We start from the raw sequence: 13,355 nt of genomic DNA, 5'->3' as shown, positions 1-13,355 counted from the left end.
ACCAGCTTTAGATATCGGTGGGAAATGAATTGTTACAGGTGAGAATTTGGACCTGGGGATCCCTGCACATGAAAGCATCATTGAAACATGCAGCATTTTGTCAGCAGCCAAGTAGAAAGAATGGTGGGAGGAGCTGGCTCCAAGGACAAAGAAGTTATTTGCTCTCTTTTTTGTCTTAATTACAGCTTAATCCTAGCCCCATACAAATCAGTGGGGCGGGTAACGAGGGTCTGGGGCGGAGATGTCGGTCTGGCGCTATATATGCCGTCCCATATATTCTCCCTCCTCCAGTTTCTTTTATTCAGTGTCCATGGTCCCCACGGTAACCAAACCAGGCAAGCAGCCCGCCTTCCGCCCTGAGTTTCCTTCCCTCGGGCTATTCCTCCTTGGTTCACCTCGGACCCTAAAAACGCCATAAACGAAGAGCAGAGTGACAGGGAAGGGCGAGCCCCAGGGCGGCAAACGTTGCCAGCCTAAAGAGCCTTAAAAGGGTCTGGCAAAGAGGGTCGGGAGCGCCCGCCGCCTTCCCTTGCGCCTCCCGCGTCGGGAGCGGCCTGCCGGGCGGAGCCTCCGTTGCCACGGCCACCGCGTGGCGACTTGTGGCGTCCGCGGTCGCCCGAGGAGACCCGAGATGAACAGGAAGAAGCAGCAGAAGCTCGCCGAGTCTCTGTGCAGAACCGCGAGGCACTGTGAGTGGCAGGCGGGCCTTCCCTTCCCCACTCCCGCCAAAAAAATAATTTAAAAAATGGCTGTCCCCGCAGCATTTGCCCTTACGCTTTTTACACGCGGTCAGTCGTTCAGGCGTCGGAGCGAGGCCACCAGGGAGCCCCGGGTTGACACGCGTGTTCGTGGGTGCGCCCTGTGAGGTAGCTCGCATGACCTAACCTACCCCACAGGGGTGTTGTTGAGCGGGTAAAGCAGGGCCCCGCTGACCTCCACAGAGGAAGGCAGCGTAGAAATGCAATAATGAAAGCATACACGGGGCCCCCAAGGTCCACACATATTTTTAGCAGCGTAGGATATGGCCCTCAACATTGCCTGGGAACCCAGTTTCAGCAACTCCTGAGAAAGGCAGCAACCCCAAAATTTCTTTTTCAGGTTGCAATTCTACCTTGGGTGTTTTCCCCATTGATAACTTCTGAGTAGACATGCACAGGATTCCACCATCGAGCTAGAAATCCAGTGTATTCCTTTGGTTGCTCAGAGGAGCCCATGTTTTCCAGTGCCCATTGTGTGCTGTTCTTTTTAATTTGTCGCCATATCAACATGGGTCTCCTCCTAGGTGAATGTGCTCTCTTGCTTTTTGAGGTGTGTTCGGTGACAACACAGGGCCCTGTAGGCAGAATGTCTTGTCTTGCAAGGTTAGATCCTATTTCTCTTTCAGCTTAATTCCCCTGGTGTCTGAAGCCTTTTCTTTTTAAACAAGCTTTCGGTTTTATGGCTTTTTTATCTTTTGGCTCTGAGATCCCTATTTTTAACCCCTATTTTTAATGCTGTTTTTCCCCCTCTTAGATTGTGTTTGGCATATATTTAGTGTTTTAAGAGGTATTGTGGGGTTTTTGTTATGCTTTGTTAGCTGCTTTCAATATCTCCTTTGGGAGGGAAAGGGGGGGTAGAATTGTTTTTGTGTGTGTATAAAAAAATATTTGTCTGCCACACTGCAGCTACCCAAGAGATGTAACTAAATTTCAAAACCATATTAAAGACCAGGTTGTGACTGAACCCATTTCAATAAATGTACTGTTGTTTTGAAGATATACAGCACAATCCTAGACATGCCTACTCAGAAAGATCTGCAATGTCACAGAGGCCTGAGCCAATAAAAAGGTCTGTATCTGATGCCAAAAGGATTCCACCCTGGGCAAGACTTCCTGGGGAAAGCATACCAGAACATAAATATTGTGGAGATTTTTCATTTTTTACCACTCACTTATTGCCATAACTTCTATTTTATTTCATAGTCAATAAATTTGAAGTGGAATGTCTCATAAAGCTTTTCAACAACTTGGGGGTGGAACCCAGTGACCGACATGCTGCTGTTGGTTTGGATCGTAACTCATTTCGAAATATCCTGCATGTCACATTTGGTATGACAGATGATATGATTATGGACAGAGGTGAGATTACATAAATTCTTGCAAAATTGTGATATATGTAAAACATCTATTAAAATAACATCTCGCATAGTTTTGAAAACATTTCTATTCCAGTACCCTATAGTTATTCACAACATCGATAGGACACATGATAATAATTGTTCTGATATTACATTAAATGCTTTACTGTTTGTTACTAATAACAGCCCATGAATACGCATGAGTAATAGGTAGGTACTGGGAGTACTGTTTGTGTTTGCCATTTATAATGTGGTTTTTGAGCAACTGAAAAATGGCACCAATACAAGTATTGCTCTACAAGTTGCTATGTAGCTCGGGGACCACCATCCTTTTTGGGACAGTGGGGGAACATTTGGGAGTCTGAGAAGCTATTGTGGGCACAACATACCCTGCAGTCATTGATGCACACATGCTTCACACTCACTGCAATTGTGCATGCTTGCATGCTCCACTGCGACTGGCATGCACATTCCCCACCCCCACCCCAACAATTAGGGTTACAAAGAATATTCTAACTTATTTTGAGTCTAGTTTGACAGGGAGGGAAGAGAGGAGTTGATCTTTCTGGACAGTGTCTCTCCCGTAATGGTCTCTATAGCCACAGCGGGCACTGTAACCTTCCAACAGTTTGACTTTACCTCCAAAGGCACATTCCTCCATTGTCTCCTGAGACAGATGGTTGCCAGCAGCACAAGGCATTTATACCCTGTCCTTTAGCCAACAAAACCATAAGAGCTATTTAAAAGAAATTGGTACTAAGCCAAACCTCACAATTCAGAAAGATATGGCACACAAAGAAAAAGAAATGGAAGGATGGAAATGCAAGCTCAAGAACAATTGCTTCAAGTTATAGTTCTTAACTGTTTCTCCAAACATTAACTTGCAATAATTCAGCTTTTTCTAGTTTGCTAAAAATGTCTGTTCAGAGTAGCAATCTTCCCCCAATATCAGTTTATTGGCATAGAATGGTGAAGACATTTGCATTAGACACATTATACTAACTCATTTTGAGCAGTAGTCAGTGTTTGTCTAAGTCCTTGCTCTGTGCAGCATCGTGTAGCATGACAAATACATTTCTGTTGCTCTAATGAGGCAATTTAGATGAGTAGCAGTTAAAGTGTAAAGTACACTACATCTGTTAAAATGTCATCAGAAGCTATGGTTACTAAATTACATAACTGTGTTTTTAAAACTCCCACTTGGTGACACAGAATTGTTCCAGCATTACGACTTGGATCCAAATGCTACTTTAGGTTTACAAAGAGGTCACGGGCCCTGTAGGATTTGTTTTTCTTTTGAACGAAAGACCCCCTCCCCTCCTCTGTATGCCACATCAGAAGCTGCTTTTGAAAAACCTCTCCGTTTCAAATACAAGTAGCTATATGAAAGGGGAAGCTGTTTTTTTGAGAGCTACAAATCTAAAGTTCCTCTGGGTCCAAATGTGGATGAAGAATTGTTTTGAAATTTCTAAAGGAATTCTTGTGTATTTGAACCATATAGTTTGTAAGACACAAATACATTGGGTGAGCGATTACTTTGCTGCAAATAATTTACAGTATTTTGAAATATACCATAACTTTTCTTCTTTCAGTGTTCCGTGCTTTTGATAAAGACAATGACAGCTGTGTCAGTGTAACAGAATGGGTAGAAGGTTTATCAATATTTCTTCGGGGGACACTGGAGGAAAAAATAAAATGTAAGGTTTCCGTACCATTAGCAGGTTTTTACGCTAGTCTTAAAATCTAAGACAATTTAAATGACAAGTGTATTGCTAAAGTATGCGAGCAATTTACTTTTAAAAATAGGAATGTTTCATCACTCATTTTACTACATTTTTATCCTCCCTTTCTTTCAAAGTGCTCAGGTGGCATATGTGGTTCATCAGTCTTGTGCTTTTACTGTTGAAAACCCTGTAAGTAGATGAGGCCAAATTAAACTTAGGACAAGCCCTAAGTTTAATTTAGTTTATATGATGATCCATTTTCCAGCTGTGAACCAACATTGCTTCACAATGTTGTTATTTGCATCATAACAAATTCTCAAGAGAACACAGTACAACAAAACAATAAGAATCAATCCTTTAAATCAATGGGGGAAAATATTGAGACATTTTGTTTTTGAACAGAGATTTGAACCCATATCGTCTCTGTTTAATTTCTACACTACAAAATTCCCTGACTGTGAACCCAGATCTTATGAACCATCCTAGTTTGTAGTTTAGATCCTTTAGATAAGAATGAGAAGGCCTCTCTTATAGCCACTCCTTCTGCAACTGTTTTTACAAAGTACTTGCTGTCATGTATTCTATCACAAACTATACTGCCTACACTACTATAGAGTATATATCATTTTGGGAATGGCCAGTCTACCGTAATACTGAGTTTGTTTTCAAAGAATTTGCTTTCCAAAATCTGGTATTGCGTCTGAATACCGTATTTTTCACCCTATAGGACGCACCGTCCCATAAGGCGCACCTAGTTTTTTTGGGGGGAAATAAAGGGGAAAAAATTATTTTCTCCCCCCCAGGCGCGGGGCGGGGGAGGCCCGAGCTTCCCCCGACCCCAGTCCCCAACAGGCAGCTCTCTGCAAGCCGTGGGAGCCCAGGGCTGGCTCCTGCTGCTTGCGGAGAGGTCCGCGAAGCCTGGACGCGCTGAGCTCAGTGCGCGCAGGCTTCGGCATGCAGGCACCTCTCCGCAAGCGGCGGGAGCGCTCCCGCTACTTGCGGAGAGGTCCGCGAAGCCTGGACGCGCTGAGCTCAGTGCGCGCAGGCTTTGGCATGCAGGCAACTCTCCGCAAGCAGGGGTAGCGCTCCGCTGCTTGCGGAGAGGTCCGCATAGCCTGGAGAGCAAGAGGGGTCTGTGCGCACCGACCCCTCTCGCTCTCCAGGCTTCAGCGAAAGCCTGCATTCGCCCCATAGGACGCACACACATTTCCCCTTCATTTTTTGAGGGGAAAAAGTGTGTCCTATAGGGCGAAAAATACGGTATATAAGGCACATAGATAAAATGTTTCCTGTTATCAGTCTTAGGATTCACTTCATATTCACACACACACATATATTTCACAAAAGGTAGGTGGTCCTGCAGGAAATGAAAAAGTAAATGTATGAATAAACAGGAAGTAAGTGTCTAGCTTTGGAGTGTATAGAGTTAGGTTGATTTAAAGCCAATATAGGGTTAGGGTTAGGGTTATGATATTTTACTATAAATATGCAGCATCTTATTTGGGGGAGGGGGGAATTCCACAGAATGTTTAAAAATTGGCTTCAACAGAGCAGTTCTTGGTTTACATACTTTATATATAATTTAGTATCAGCTAAGCTCTCTCATTATGTAAAAGTGCTTTATTTGATATGTATGCCTGCTTTACATTAAATCATTTATCCTTTCCAAAGATTGTTTTGAGGTCTATGACATGAACAGTGATGGATATATTTCACGGGAGGAAATGTTTCATATGCTGAAGAACAGCCTGCTAAAGCAGCCATCGGAAGAAGATCCTGATGAAGGAATTAAAGATTTAGTAGAAATAACTTTGAAGAAAATGGCAAGTATTGTAATGTAAATATATAGTTTCTCATGCTTTTGTAGCTTTTGTGCTTGTATCTATAATGTGCTCATATGAACTATTGGTTTATGGTAAGAGCTCTGCACCCACATTTTTACAGACGAAAAAGAAGCACAAATTGATTCAATCTCTCCAAGAATACCTAAAAAGATAATTCAGCAGACCATCTCCTGAGTATACTAACTGGCAATACCAGGTTAAAGTGCTTGCAAGAATAGGAGCAAAGTACTTCTAAAGGCATCAGCAAGGCAGAGAAACATATACAATAGTAGCCAAAAGCATTTCATTATACTATGCTAGCAAGCTGACAGTGCATTTGTATCTCTACTCAAAGTAAGCCCATTGGGTTCAATGAGGCTTACTCTCAGTTAAATGTACGTGCATCCTAAATGCAACTGAACTAAAAATACCTGCTTTTGCAGGACTATGACCATGACGGCAAACTCTCTTATGCGGATTTCGAAAACGCTGTGAGAGATGAAAACCTCCTTTTAGAAGCATTTGGACCATGCTTACCTGATATAAAGGTATTTATGAAATCTGTAAATGCCAGAGTTGATACAATCAGAGGCAGGTGAAGTTTGTGGGCTGCCTAGTCATGTTGTTACGGATACTTTTCAGCTTGTGCAATATGCTGACACAATCTGCTTGGAGAAACTGTTTATTAGGCATTTGCTTGATTGTTGCCTTTCCTGGTTATTGAGATCCGCCAGATATGTGCTGGGTTTGTAGAGGTAGTGAATATCTCCTTGAGATGATTTGGTTCCTGCTGCCCTTGAAGACGCACTAGTAGGATCCCCTTTTAAATAGTCAATTTTCTTGGGAGAACTACCACCTTGTTTTAAATATTCTATTCTTGGGCAAGGTGGTGCTGCATATGACAGCTGGACAACTCCAGGCAGTATTGGATAACGCTGGTTATTTAGATCCATTCCAAACAGTTTTTCTTCCTTGTTTTGGGAAGAACAGCCTTCGTTCTTCTGAATATAGGGGGGAGGGGGGGACACAGCTTTATCAGTTCTCTGCAACCTCAGAGGCTTGCAATATCATAAACCATAGTGCCATTCTGGGTGGTTTGGCTGACCAGGTTTGACATAGGTGGAATGTAGCTGTGGTGACAATGATTCTCAGAGGCGTTGAGGGTGGGACGCTAACCACCATGGATGGAAATCTGCAACTAGTTCTTGATAGGGTTGCACTCCCCCCCAAAGAACCAAGTTTGCAGTTTGGGACTACTGCTGGCCTCTGGGCAAAGTGATTCAAAAGAAACACAAATACCTCCAATTTCCCGCCCAAAATACCACACTGTACTTAGATAAAAATAAATGCTGTCCCAGAGGAAGTTGTATGGAGCCTGAAGAACATGTTCATATTTCTACAAACTGTTAAACAGTTTGCAAACACTGTTAACGCCTTTCTATTTAGGTGCCTTGGGGGTCATACTTGGCTATGGCATAGAGCTACGTTTCAAAATACAATATATATATATATATATTTAAGTGTGAAAAATCAGGATAGAAAGAAGTTTGGTATGGGTGTTTTGAGAAACACAAGCCCAGAAACTCCCAAGTACAGTCAAGCCGCTTGTTACGTTTGGTTCAGGTTACATCTTTTCACGTTGCGTCCCACAATGACCCAGAAGTAACGGAATGGGTTACTTCCGGGTTTCGCCGCTCGCACATGTGCAGACACTCAAAATGACGTCATGCACATGCGCAGAAGCAGCAAATCGCGACCCGCAGACATGGGTTGTGTTCTGCTCAAGTTGCGAACGGGGCTCCGGAACAGATCCCGTTCGCAACCAGAAGTACCACTGTAACACGAAAAAACTGTTGTTGTTTTTTAATTGATGGGAGCCTCGAGAACAAGTTGTGATATGACATGGGAGTTTGCTGTTCACATTGGAAGGAGCAGAAATCCCACTGGGGCATGCACAATAAATGCATTATATCAAGATTCCTTGATATAAGAGGAAAGTATTAAAAAATTACTGTTAAAGTATAGTGTTAATGTTTTAAGCTTCAGAGGTATTTTATATTGTATAAGACTAATCATGTATTAAATACTTATTTTAAAAAACATTCTCATTTTCCTTTACAGTGCAGAATGGCGTTTGAATCACAAGCATTCCAAGATAGTCCCGATCTGTAGCTCTACATATGACTTATACTATGTGAATGTCCTTGAAAAGGATACCATCTTTTTAAGTAAAGGCAAGTCAGAAATATTTCTCTCTATACATTTTCCTCTATTTTCATAATGCCTTCATTTCAATATACTTGCTAGAAAAACCACTAAGACATTAATGCAAAATATTTTGATGTGTCTACACTCGTGTGAAGCAATACGTTCATAAAGACTACAAAAACAATGGTACAACGTACATTTTAGTTGAATTTCAGCATAATTGCTAAGTTTATTAAATAAAATGTACAAAAATACTTTAATTCTGCCAGATCAAGCCATACTTTCTAGTAAGAACTATATTCGTCTTCTTTGCTTTAATGTTGGCTTTGCTTGACTATTCACTAATATTCCACCAGGTAGATCTGGAGTTTGAACTGGAGTCTGAACAGGAACCACAACCTAATATGGAAAGAGGAAACCAAACTTAGTACATTTTAACTATTCATTAAATAGTTACTCTAGCTAGATCTTTCAGACAGTTAACTGAACTAGCTGTACAGCAGGGAGTCAAATAAGCAAATTTTCTAATGACTTGCAGCTATTTCTCAATTTACATTTCACCCTACAAATTGTGTCACTAATTATTTTTAGAACCAAAATACAGAAGGTCCCCTAGGATACGAAGAAACATTGTTTTTGCTAATAATTTTTAGACCAATCTACAGCCATAAACAGGAAATGCCAGCAAGCTAGTAACACAAATAGTCAACTTTACAAACCTTCCCTTAAGCTGCACGGTATTAACATTTAAATGAAAGTTCTCTAATGCAAGAAGAATATGAGGCACCTTTGTCCTTCATTCCTCTCCCAAGTAGCTATGCTTAAGAAATCAACATAAGACATAGAAGAGCAGCTTACCACCTTAAATAAACAACTGCTATCCAATTTCAGAACTACAGACCACATATTTCGAAAATATAGCATACCTCCTTTAGTTTATTACGAATCAAGTTTGCTGAGGTGTTCAATGACTCATCCTCCATGTCTATTTTAGGTGTTTCTGGTAACCTTGGACCAATAATTATTTCTTCACTATTAATGTCTTTTCCAAAAAGGGCAAGTTTGTTGTCTTCATCTCGTCTCCTCTTTCGTTCCTGCAGCTGAGTTGTTCGAGGCATAAATCTGCCAAGTCCATTAGTACAAGGAACCTTTCTTTGCGGGTTGCAGTGGGTTAATGTATTGTGAACTCCTTGCTGCAAGCCCCGAGCCATTAGCGTCCTCTGGCCTGAACACTCAGCCGCTTCAGCACAGTCACTAACATTCCGAGGTGCTGCTAACATACTCTGACATTGCTGTCCTAAAGGAGAGGCTACACTTCTCAGTGGCAATTCATAGTAGGATGATTGCTGAGGATCACCAAGATGTACAGATTGATTCCAATTACTAGTGGCTGCCTGAGATGTACAAGATCCAGAAGCATCTAGCTGCACAGCCTTCTGAAAACTTGTACTGGAATTCTTTACCTGCAGTTGATCTTAAACATAAAAAACAAGCCATTAACATTTTGACTACCTAATATTTTTACACAAAAATACTTTTGAGTACAACTGTGCTACAATGGAATAATTTGACTTTAATACTGACATTTGTATCAGAATCATAAGAGTTGGAAGGGTTCCCAAGGGTCATTTAGTTAAACCCTCTGAAATGCAGAAATCCTGCTCACAGCGACCCTGGATGGGCTCAAACCACCAACCTTCTGGTTAACAGCCAGATGCACTGACCCGTTGTGCCACTGGAGGCACAATTCCATGTTCATATTTTAGAGAGGACAAGTACTAGTTTTTACTACTATGCTAATTCTCAAAAAATTTCATCGGTAAAATTGAAATGTTCCTCCCAAAGTAGAGGTGTCGCCACAAACACCACAAGGAGAAAAACTGTTTAAACTTTCCACCTACTGTGGACTTAATCCTGCTTGTGGGGGAAGAGGCATGTGGCACCAATTTACAGTTCAAAAAAGTTCATGTTAAATGCAAAGGTGTGTTAAATATCACATTAGTTTGGCCCTGAGTTTACCCTGGAACAAATCGCAGTGAAAGAGCCAGGTTTGTTTTATAAAGTTGGTGCTTGTCACCCTACACTCTTTAGGAGGAAGAGTAGGATATAAATTAAATCGTAATAATGGCTAAGTACAAGAGAGTCAAAACATTTTTCTACTAGACTAAGTAGCCAGTGGATAGGGTTTCCTTCATATTTTATATATGACAATTGAGCAATAGTTCTGTCAGACTGATGGCTAGTATGCTTGTAGTCTAACAGCTTTATACATCTGTTAAAGGCATAGGATTGTTTTAATAAACTATTATTCAAATTGCATCCTGCATATATCTCTGGCACTGGTTATGTTGTTTGCCTCTACTCTTTCCTTGTAACACAGCCTACTGTGGTGGATGTGGAGTAATACAGAATGAATTCAATTTAACTAAGCATACAAACCCAAGACATTTAATTTTCAGAGAAGTATACAGACACAAACCTTTACTACTAGTTGCTTTTGCTATATACTTCCTCCTGTCTTGTAGTTTCTCTCTAGTCTCCTGTAGAGTCTCAAATTCTGGAGCATAGCACACATGCAGCAAACTGCCAAAGAAACTCCGTTCATCCAGTTTTCTTTTGGCTATCCTAACAAAGATGAAAGTTAAGTCAGACATTAAACACTATCCAGTTATAGCAGCAAACATTTTAAAGTCTGTTTGATCCTAAAATGAAGTTCAGTTATGGCATCACAAAAATCCATTTAACTTACACACAAATATTACTTAACAAAAAAGTCAACACTGAGTTACTATGGGTTGTGGGGGAAAGGAAGATGGGCTATTTTTGAAAAATTACAAATACCTTGCACTCTGTATTTTTTGGAACTTGATCAGGTAAACTTCTGTAAACTCTTCTGCTGGATAGCCATCTAGTGGGTTATATTCTTCAATGGTTCCATACAATGCAAATTGCTCAACTAATTCCTTCATAACACCCAGGGCAGGCACACCTTGTATTAACAAATATCGAGATTCTAAGTTGATGGTGTAAACCTGAAAAACCATAGCCACATTAATACTTTTTGTATCAGTTACAATCTCAAGTACTTGCTTGTTAAAATATGCTTTTTAAGTGTTATACTATTCTGAACTCAATCATCCATAGACAGCTCTAATGTAAAGCAACTCTATTAGTATGAGCACTATACAGGAGAAGCAGAGTGTGTTCATTTAATAATGGTTGCCAACTGTGACCAAGATATTAAGAACAAGCCTCATTTTTTTTACTACAATTTACTACCCTAAACTGGTTATATAACATTTGAACAAATGTTAGTTATTGGTCAGTATACAAATGATGTAAATAAATAGGTATTTTAATAAATTAATTACTTGGTAAGTACCCTTAGGATAGCCCTTGTTCACCCAAAAATTGAAAAATTTCACCAACTACAGAATTACAAAGGTCATGGTGGTTATATGTCGCCTTATAGATCATATGTGCTGCTTTTGGACTTCCCATAGGCATAATTGGTTGGCAACTGTGGGGAGCAGCCAGGATGCTGAACTATTTAGGATTTGGCTAATCTGCGGGTGGTGCTGTGGTCTAAACCACTGAGCCTAGTGCTTGCCGACTGGAAGGTCGGCGCTTCGAATCCCCGCAATGGAGTGAGCTCCCGTTGCTCGGTCCCAGCTCCTGTCAACCTAGCAGTTCAAAAGCATGCCAAAGTTCAAGAGATAAATAGGTACCGCTCCGGCAGGAAGGTAAATGGCGTTTCCGTGCGCTGCTCTGGCTTCGCCAGAAGCGGCTTAGTCATGGCTGGCCACATGACCCGGAAAAACTCTGCGGACAAACGTCAGCTCTCTCGGCCAGTAAAGCGAGATGAGAGCTGCGACCCCAGAGTCGTTCGTGACTGGACTTAACTGTCAGGTGTCCTTTACCTTTAATCCAGTAGAGCACTTATGTTCTTCTAACTTTTGTGCATGTGTGTGGCATTTTTTGCAACACCCCTGAAGCAAGTTACAGTGGGGGAATGTCAATGGATATCTGATGTAGAGATTCCTGAAAAGAATGCTGTACCTTTTTCTGATCCAAGATAATACTTACTTTCTTAAGCAAGAATGCATAATCAGGATAATTTAGTTATGTCTTACAGTTGAGTTCCTAGAATACTAGGAAAATGTAACACTGAAGTGAGCTTACATCCAACCCTCAGCCTAAAAGTACTGTACAGTAAAACATCTCAACAAATATATGCCAATCCTAAAATGCCCCTCAGTTTGGAGGACTGCATTTGCTACAGTTTATTCATCATATACAGATATAGAATGATCTATGTAGGGAGAAACAGCATCACCTATACTTGAATTTAGATTTGACAATTGAAGAAAATAATCCTATCAGTACACAATTGCTTATAAAGAAAGACAGCCAAACTGCAAGTAACAAATCGCTCTTCTGGCAAAGAAGTATTTTCATAAAGCAAACTATTTGCTATACACTAAGAATTCCAAAGTAGGGGCTACTACGCCAACCACCAGCACAATCTATATCTATGGGAGCTGGAATTACCCCCTAGTTCCCTTGAAAAGGAGATTAGACAATTTCACAGAAAACAGCTGTATGGGTGTCTTCTTCATAGCCATGAAAGCTAAATGGAGCTTCCACACTCAGAGGCAGCACTGTATATCAATAAGCACTCTGGTCAGTGACCGAAATAAATTGAGTCATTCGATTGTATATCAATAAACAGCAGTCACTGGAAAAGGAAAAGCTACATGCCTTTCTCACGGCTCTCATGAGCATTCGGCTGGACATTAGGAGAAACATACAAAAATAACAAGAGCCTGCTGGATCTGGCCAGTGGCCCATCTGGTCCAGCAACCTGTTCAGTTGACCAACCAGATGCCTGTGAGAAACCCACACGCAGGATTCGATCACAAAGAGCACTCATCCCCTCCTGTGGCTTCCAGCAACTGGTATTCAGAAGCATTACTGCTTTCAACAAGATGCTGAAGGGAATTCGGTCTCATTCGGCACGCCATTTCCTCCTGTCAACGTGGTTCGTTGACATTCTCTCTCAGGATCCATCCCTTGCTTTATTTGCGGTGTCAACCCAACGCGAGCACCCCCCCTAGATCGCCTGCAGCCGTTTAGAGATCTCCCACTGTTTCCAACTGGTTTTTGTCGGTCGTTTGTGTTAGCATACCGCCTTCCAGAGGGAAGATGCCAGAAGACAAGGGGGAGGGAGATGCGCAAACACACGCAGGCAGGCGGGCCCAAGTCCTCCCCGCCCCCGCTTTACCTTCACCGCGCGTGGCCTGCGCCCCTCGCGATATTTGGCGCGCGAGGCACAGATCGATTGCTGTGCGTGGTGCTGATAGACGCCGCCGACTTCGCCTCCGCCGCTCTGGTCACCGGCCGCCGCCATCTTCCCGTCACCCGCCTCGCCCTCCCTCCCCTGTCGCACATTCCAAACGCCACTCATCTTCCTCCCGCCCCCTC

The 13,355-nt window shown here is 41.8% G+C and overlaps 2 protein-coding genes and 1 long non-coding RNA gene across 4 annotated transcripts; 1 reads left to right on the top strand and 2 right to left on the bottom strand.

The window, feature by feature from the left end:
- The first annotated feature begins 516 nt into the window (after nt 1-516).
- Nucleotides 517-8,131, top strand: CLXN (calaxin). The gene is made up of 6 exons (XM_081833943.1): nt 517-689; nt 1,962-2,117; nt 3,709-3,813; nt 5,512-5,663; nt 6,107-6,211; nt 7,785-8,131. Exons 1-6 carry the CDS (start codon nt 632-634, stop codon nt 7,833-7,835), a joined length of 627 nt encoding a protein of 208 aa, XP_081690069.1. The 5' UTR covers nt 517-631; the 3' UTR covers nt 7,836-8,131.
- Nucleotides 7,179-7,769, bottom strand: LOC309325846. The gene is made up of 2 exons (XR_014150068.1): nt 7,515-7,769; nt 7,179-7,267 (listed from the first exon to the last, which is right to left on the bottom strand). It is a non-coding gene; the product is annotated as an uncharacterized lncRNA (long non-coding RNA).
- On the bottom strand, nt 8,070-13,319 carry RBM48 (RNA binding motif protein 48). 2 transcript variants are annotated; one of them, XM_081833801.1, is made up of 5 exons: nt 13,156-13,319; nt 10,713-10,903; nt 10,351-10,496; nt 8,798-9,345; nt 8,070-8,270 (listed from the first exon to the last, which is right to left on the bottom strand). In XM_081833801.1, exons 1-5 carry the CDS (start codon nt 13,279-13,281, stop codon nt 8,166-8,168), a joined length of 1,116 nt encoding a protein of 371 aa, XP_081689927.1. In that variant the 5' UTR covers nt 13,282-13,319; the 3' UTR covers nt 8,070-8,165. The 2 variants fall into 2 exon arrangements, with proteins under 2 accessions (XP_081689927.1, XP_081689928.1); XM_081833802.1 differs by having other exon boundaries at nt 10,713-10,860; nt 13,156-13,317.
- Nucleotides 13,320-13,355: the final 36 nt, after the last annotated feature.

This window comes from Podarcis erhardii, assembly GCF_964252035.2.
Source record: "Podarcis erhardii genome assembly, chromosome: 12".
In the NCBI taxonomy this organism is placed as follows: Eukaryota; Metazoa; Chordata; class Lepidosauria; order Squamata; family Lacertidae; genus Podarcis; species Podarcis erhardii.
The sequence above is the reverse complement of the archived record's forward strand: the minus strand, read 5'-3'. Positions and strand labels throughout refer to the sequence as shown.

Excerpts from the sequence above, each read along its gene's own strand:
- CLXN (XM_081833943.1), top strand. The coding sequence starts at position 632 with ATGAACAGGAAGAAGCAGCAGAAGCTCGCCGAGTCTCTGTGCAGAACC. Across the intron at positions 2,118-3,708 it reads TGATATGATTATGGACAGAG|TGTTCCGTGCTTTTGATAAA; the intron begins GTGAGATTACAT and ends TTCTTCTTTCAG. Across the intron at positions 3,814-5,511 it reads ACTGGAGGAAAAAATAAAAT|ATTGTTTTGAGGTCTATGAC; the intron begins GTAAGGTTTCCG and ends TCCTTTCCAAAG.
- RBM48 (XM_081833801.1), bottom strand. The coding sequence starts at position 13,281 with ATGGCGGCGGCCGGTGACCAGAGCGGCGGAGGCGAAGTCGGCGGCGTC. Across the intron at positions 10,497-10,712 it reads CAAAAAATACAGAGTGCAAG|GATAGCCAAAAGAAAACTGG; the intron begins GTATTTGTAATT and ends CATCTTTGTTAG. Across the intron at positions 9,346-10,350 it reads AAAAGCAACTAGTAGTAAAG|ATCAACTGCAGGTAAAGAAT; the intron begins GTTTGTGTCTGT and ends TTTATGTTTAAG.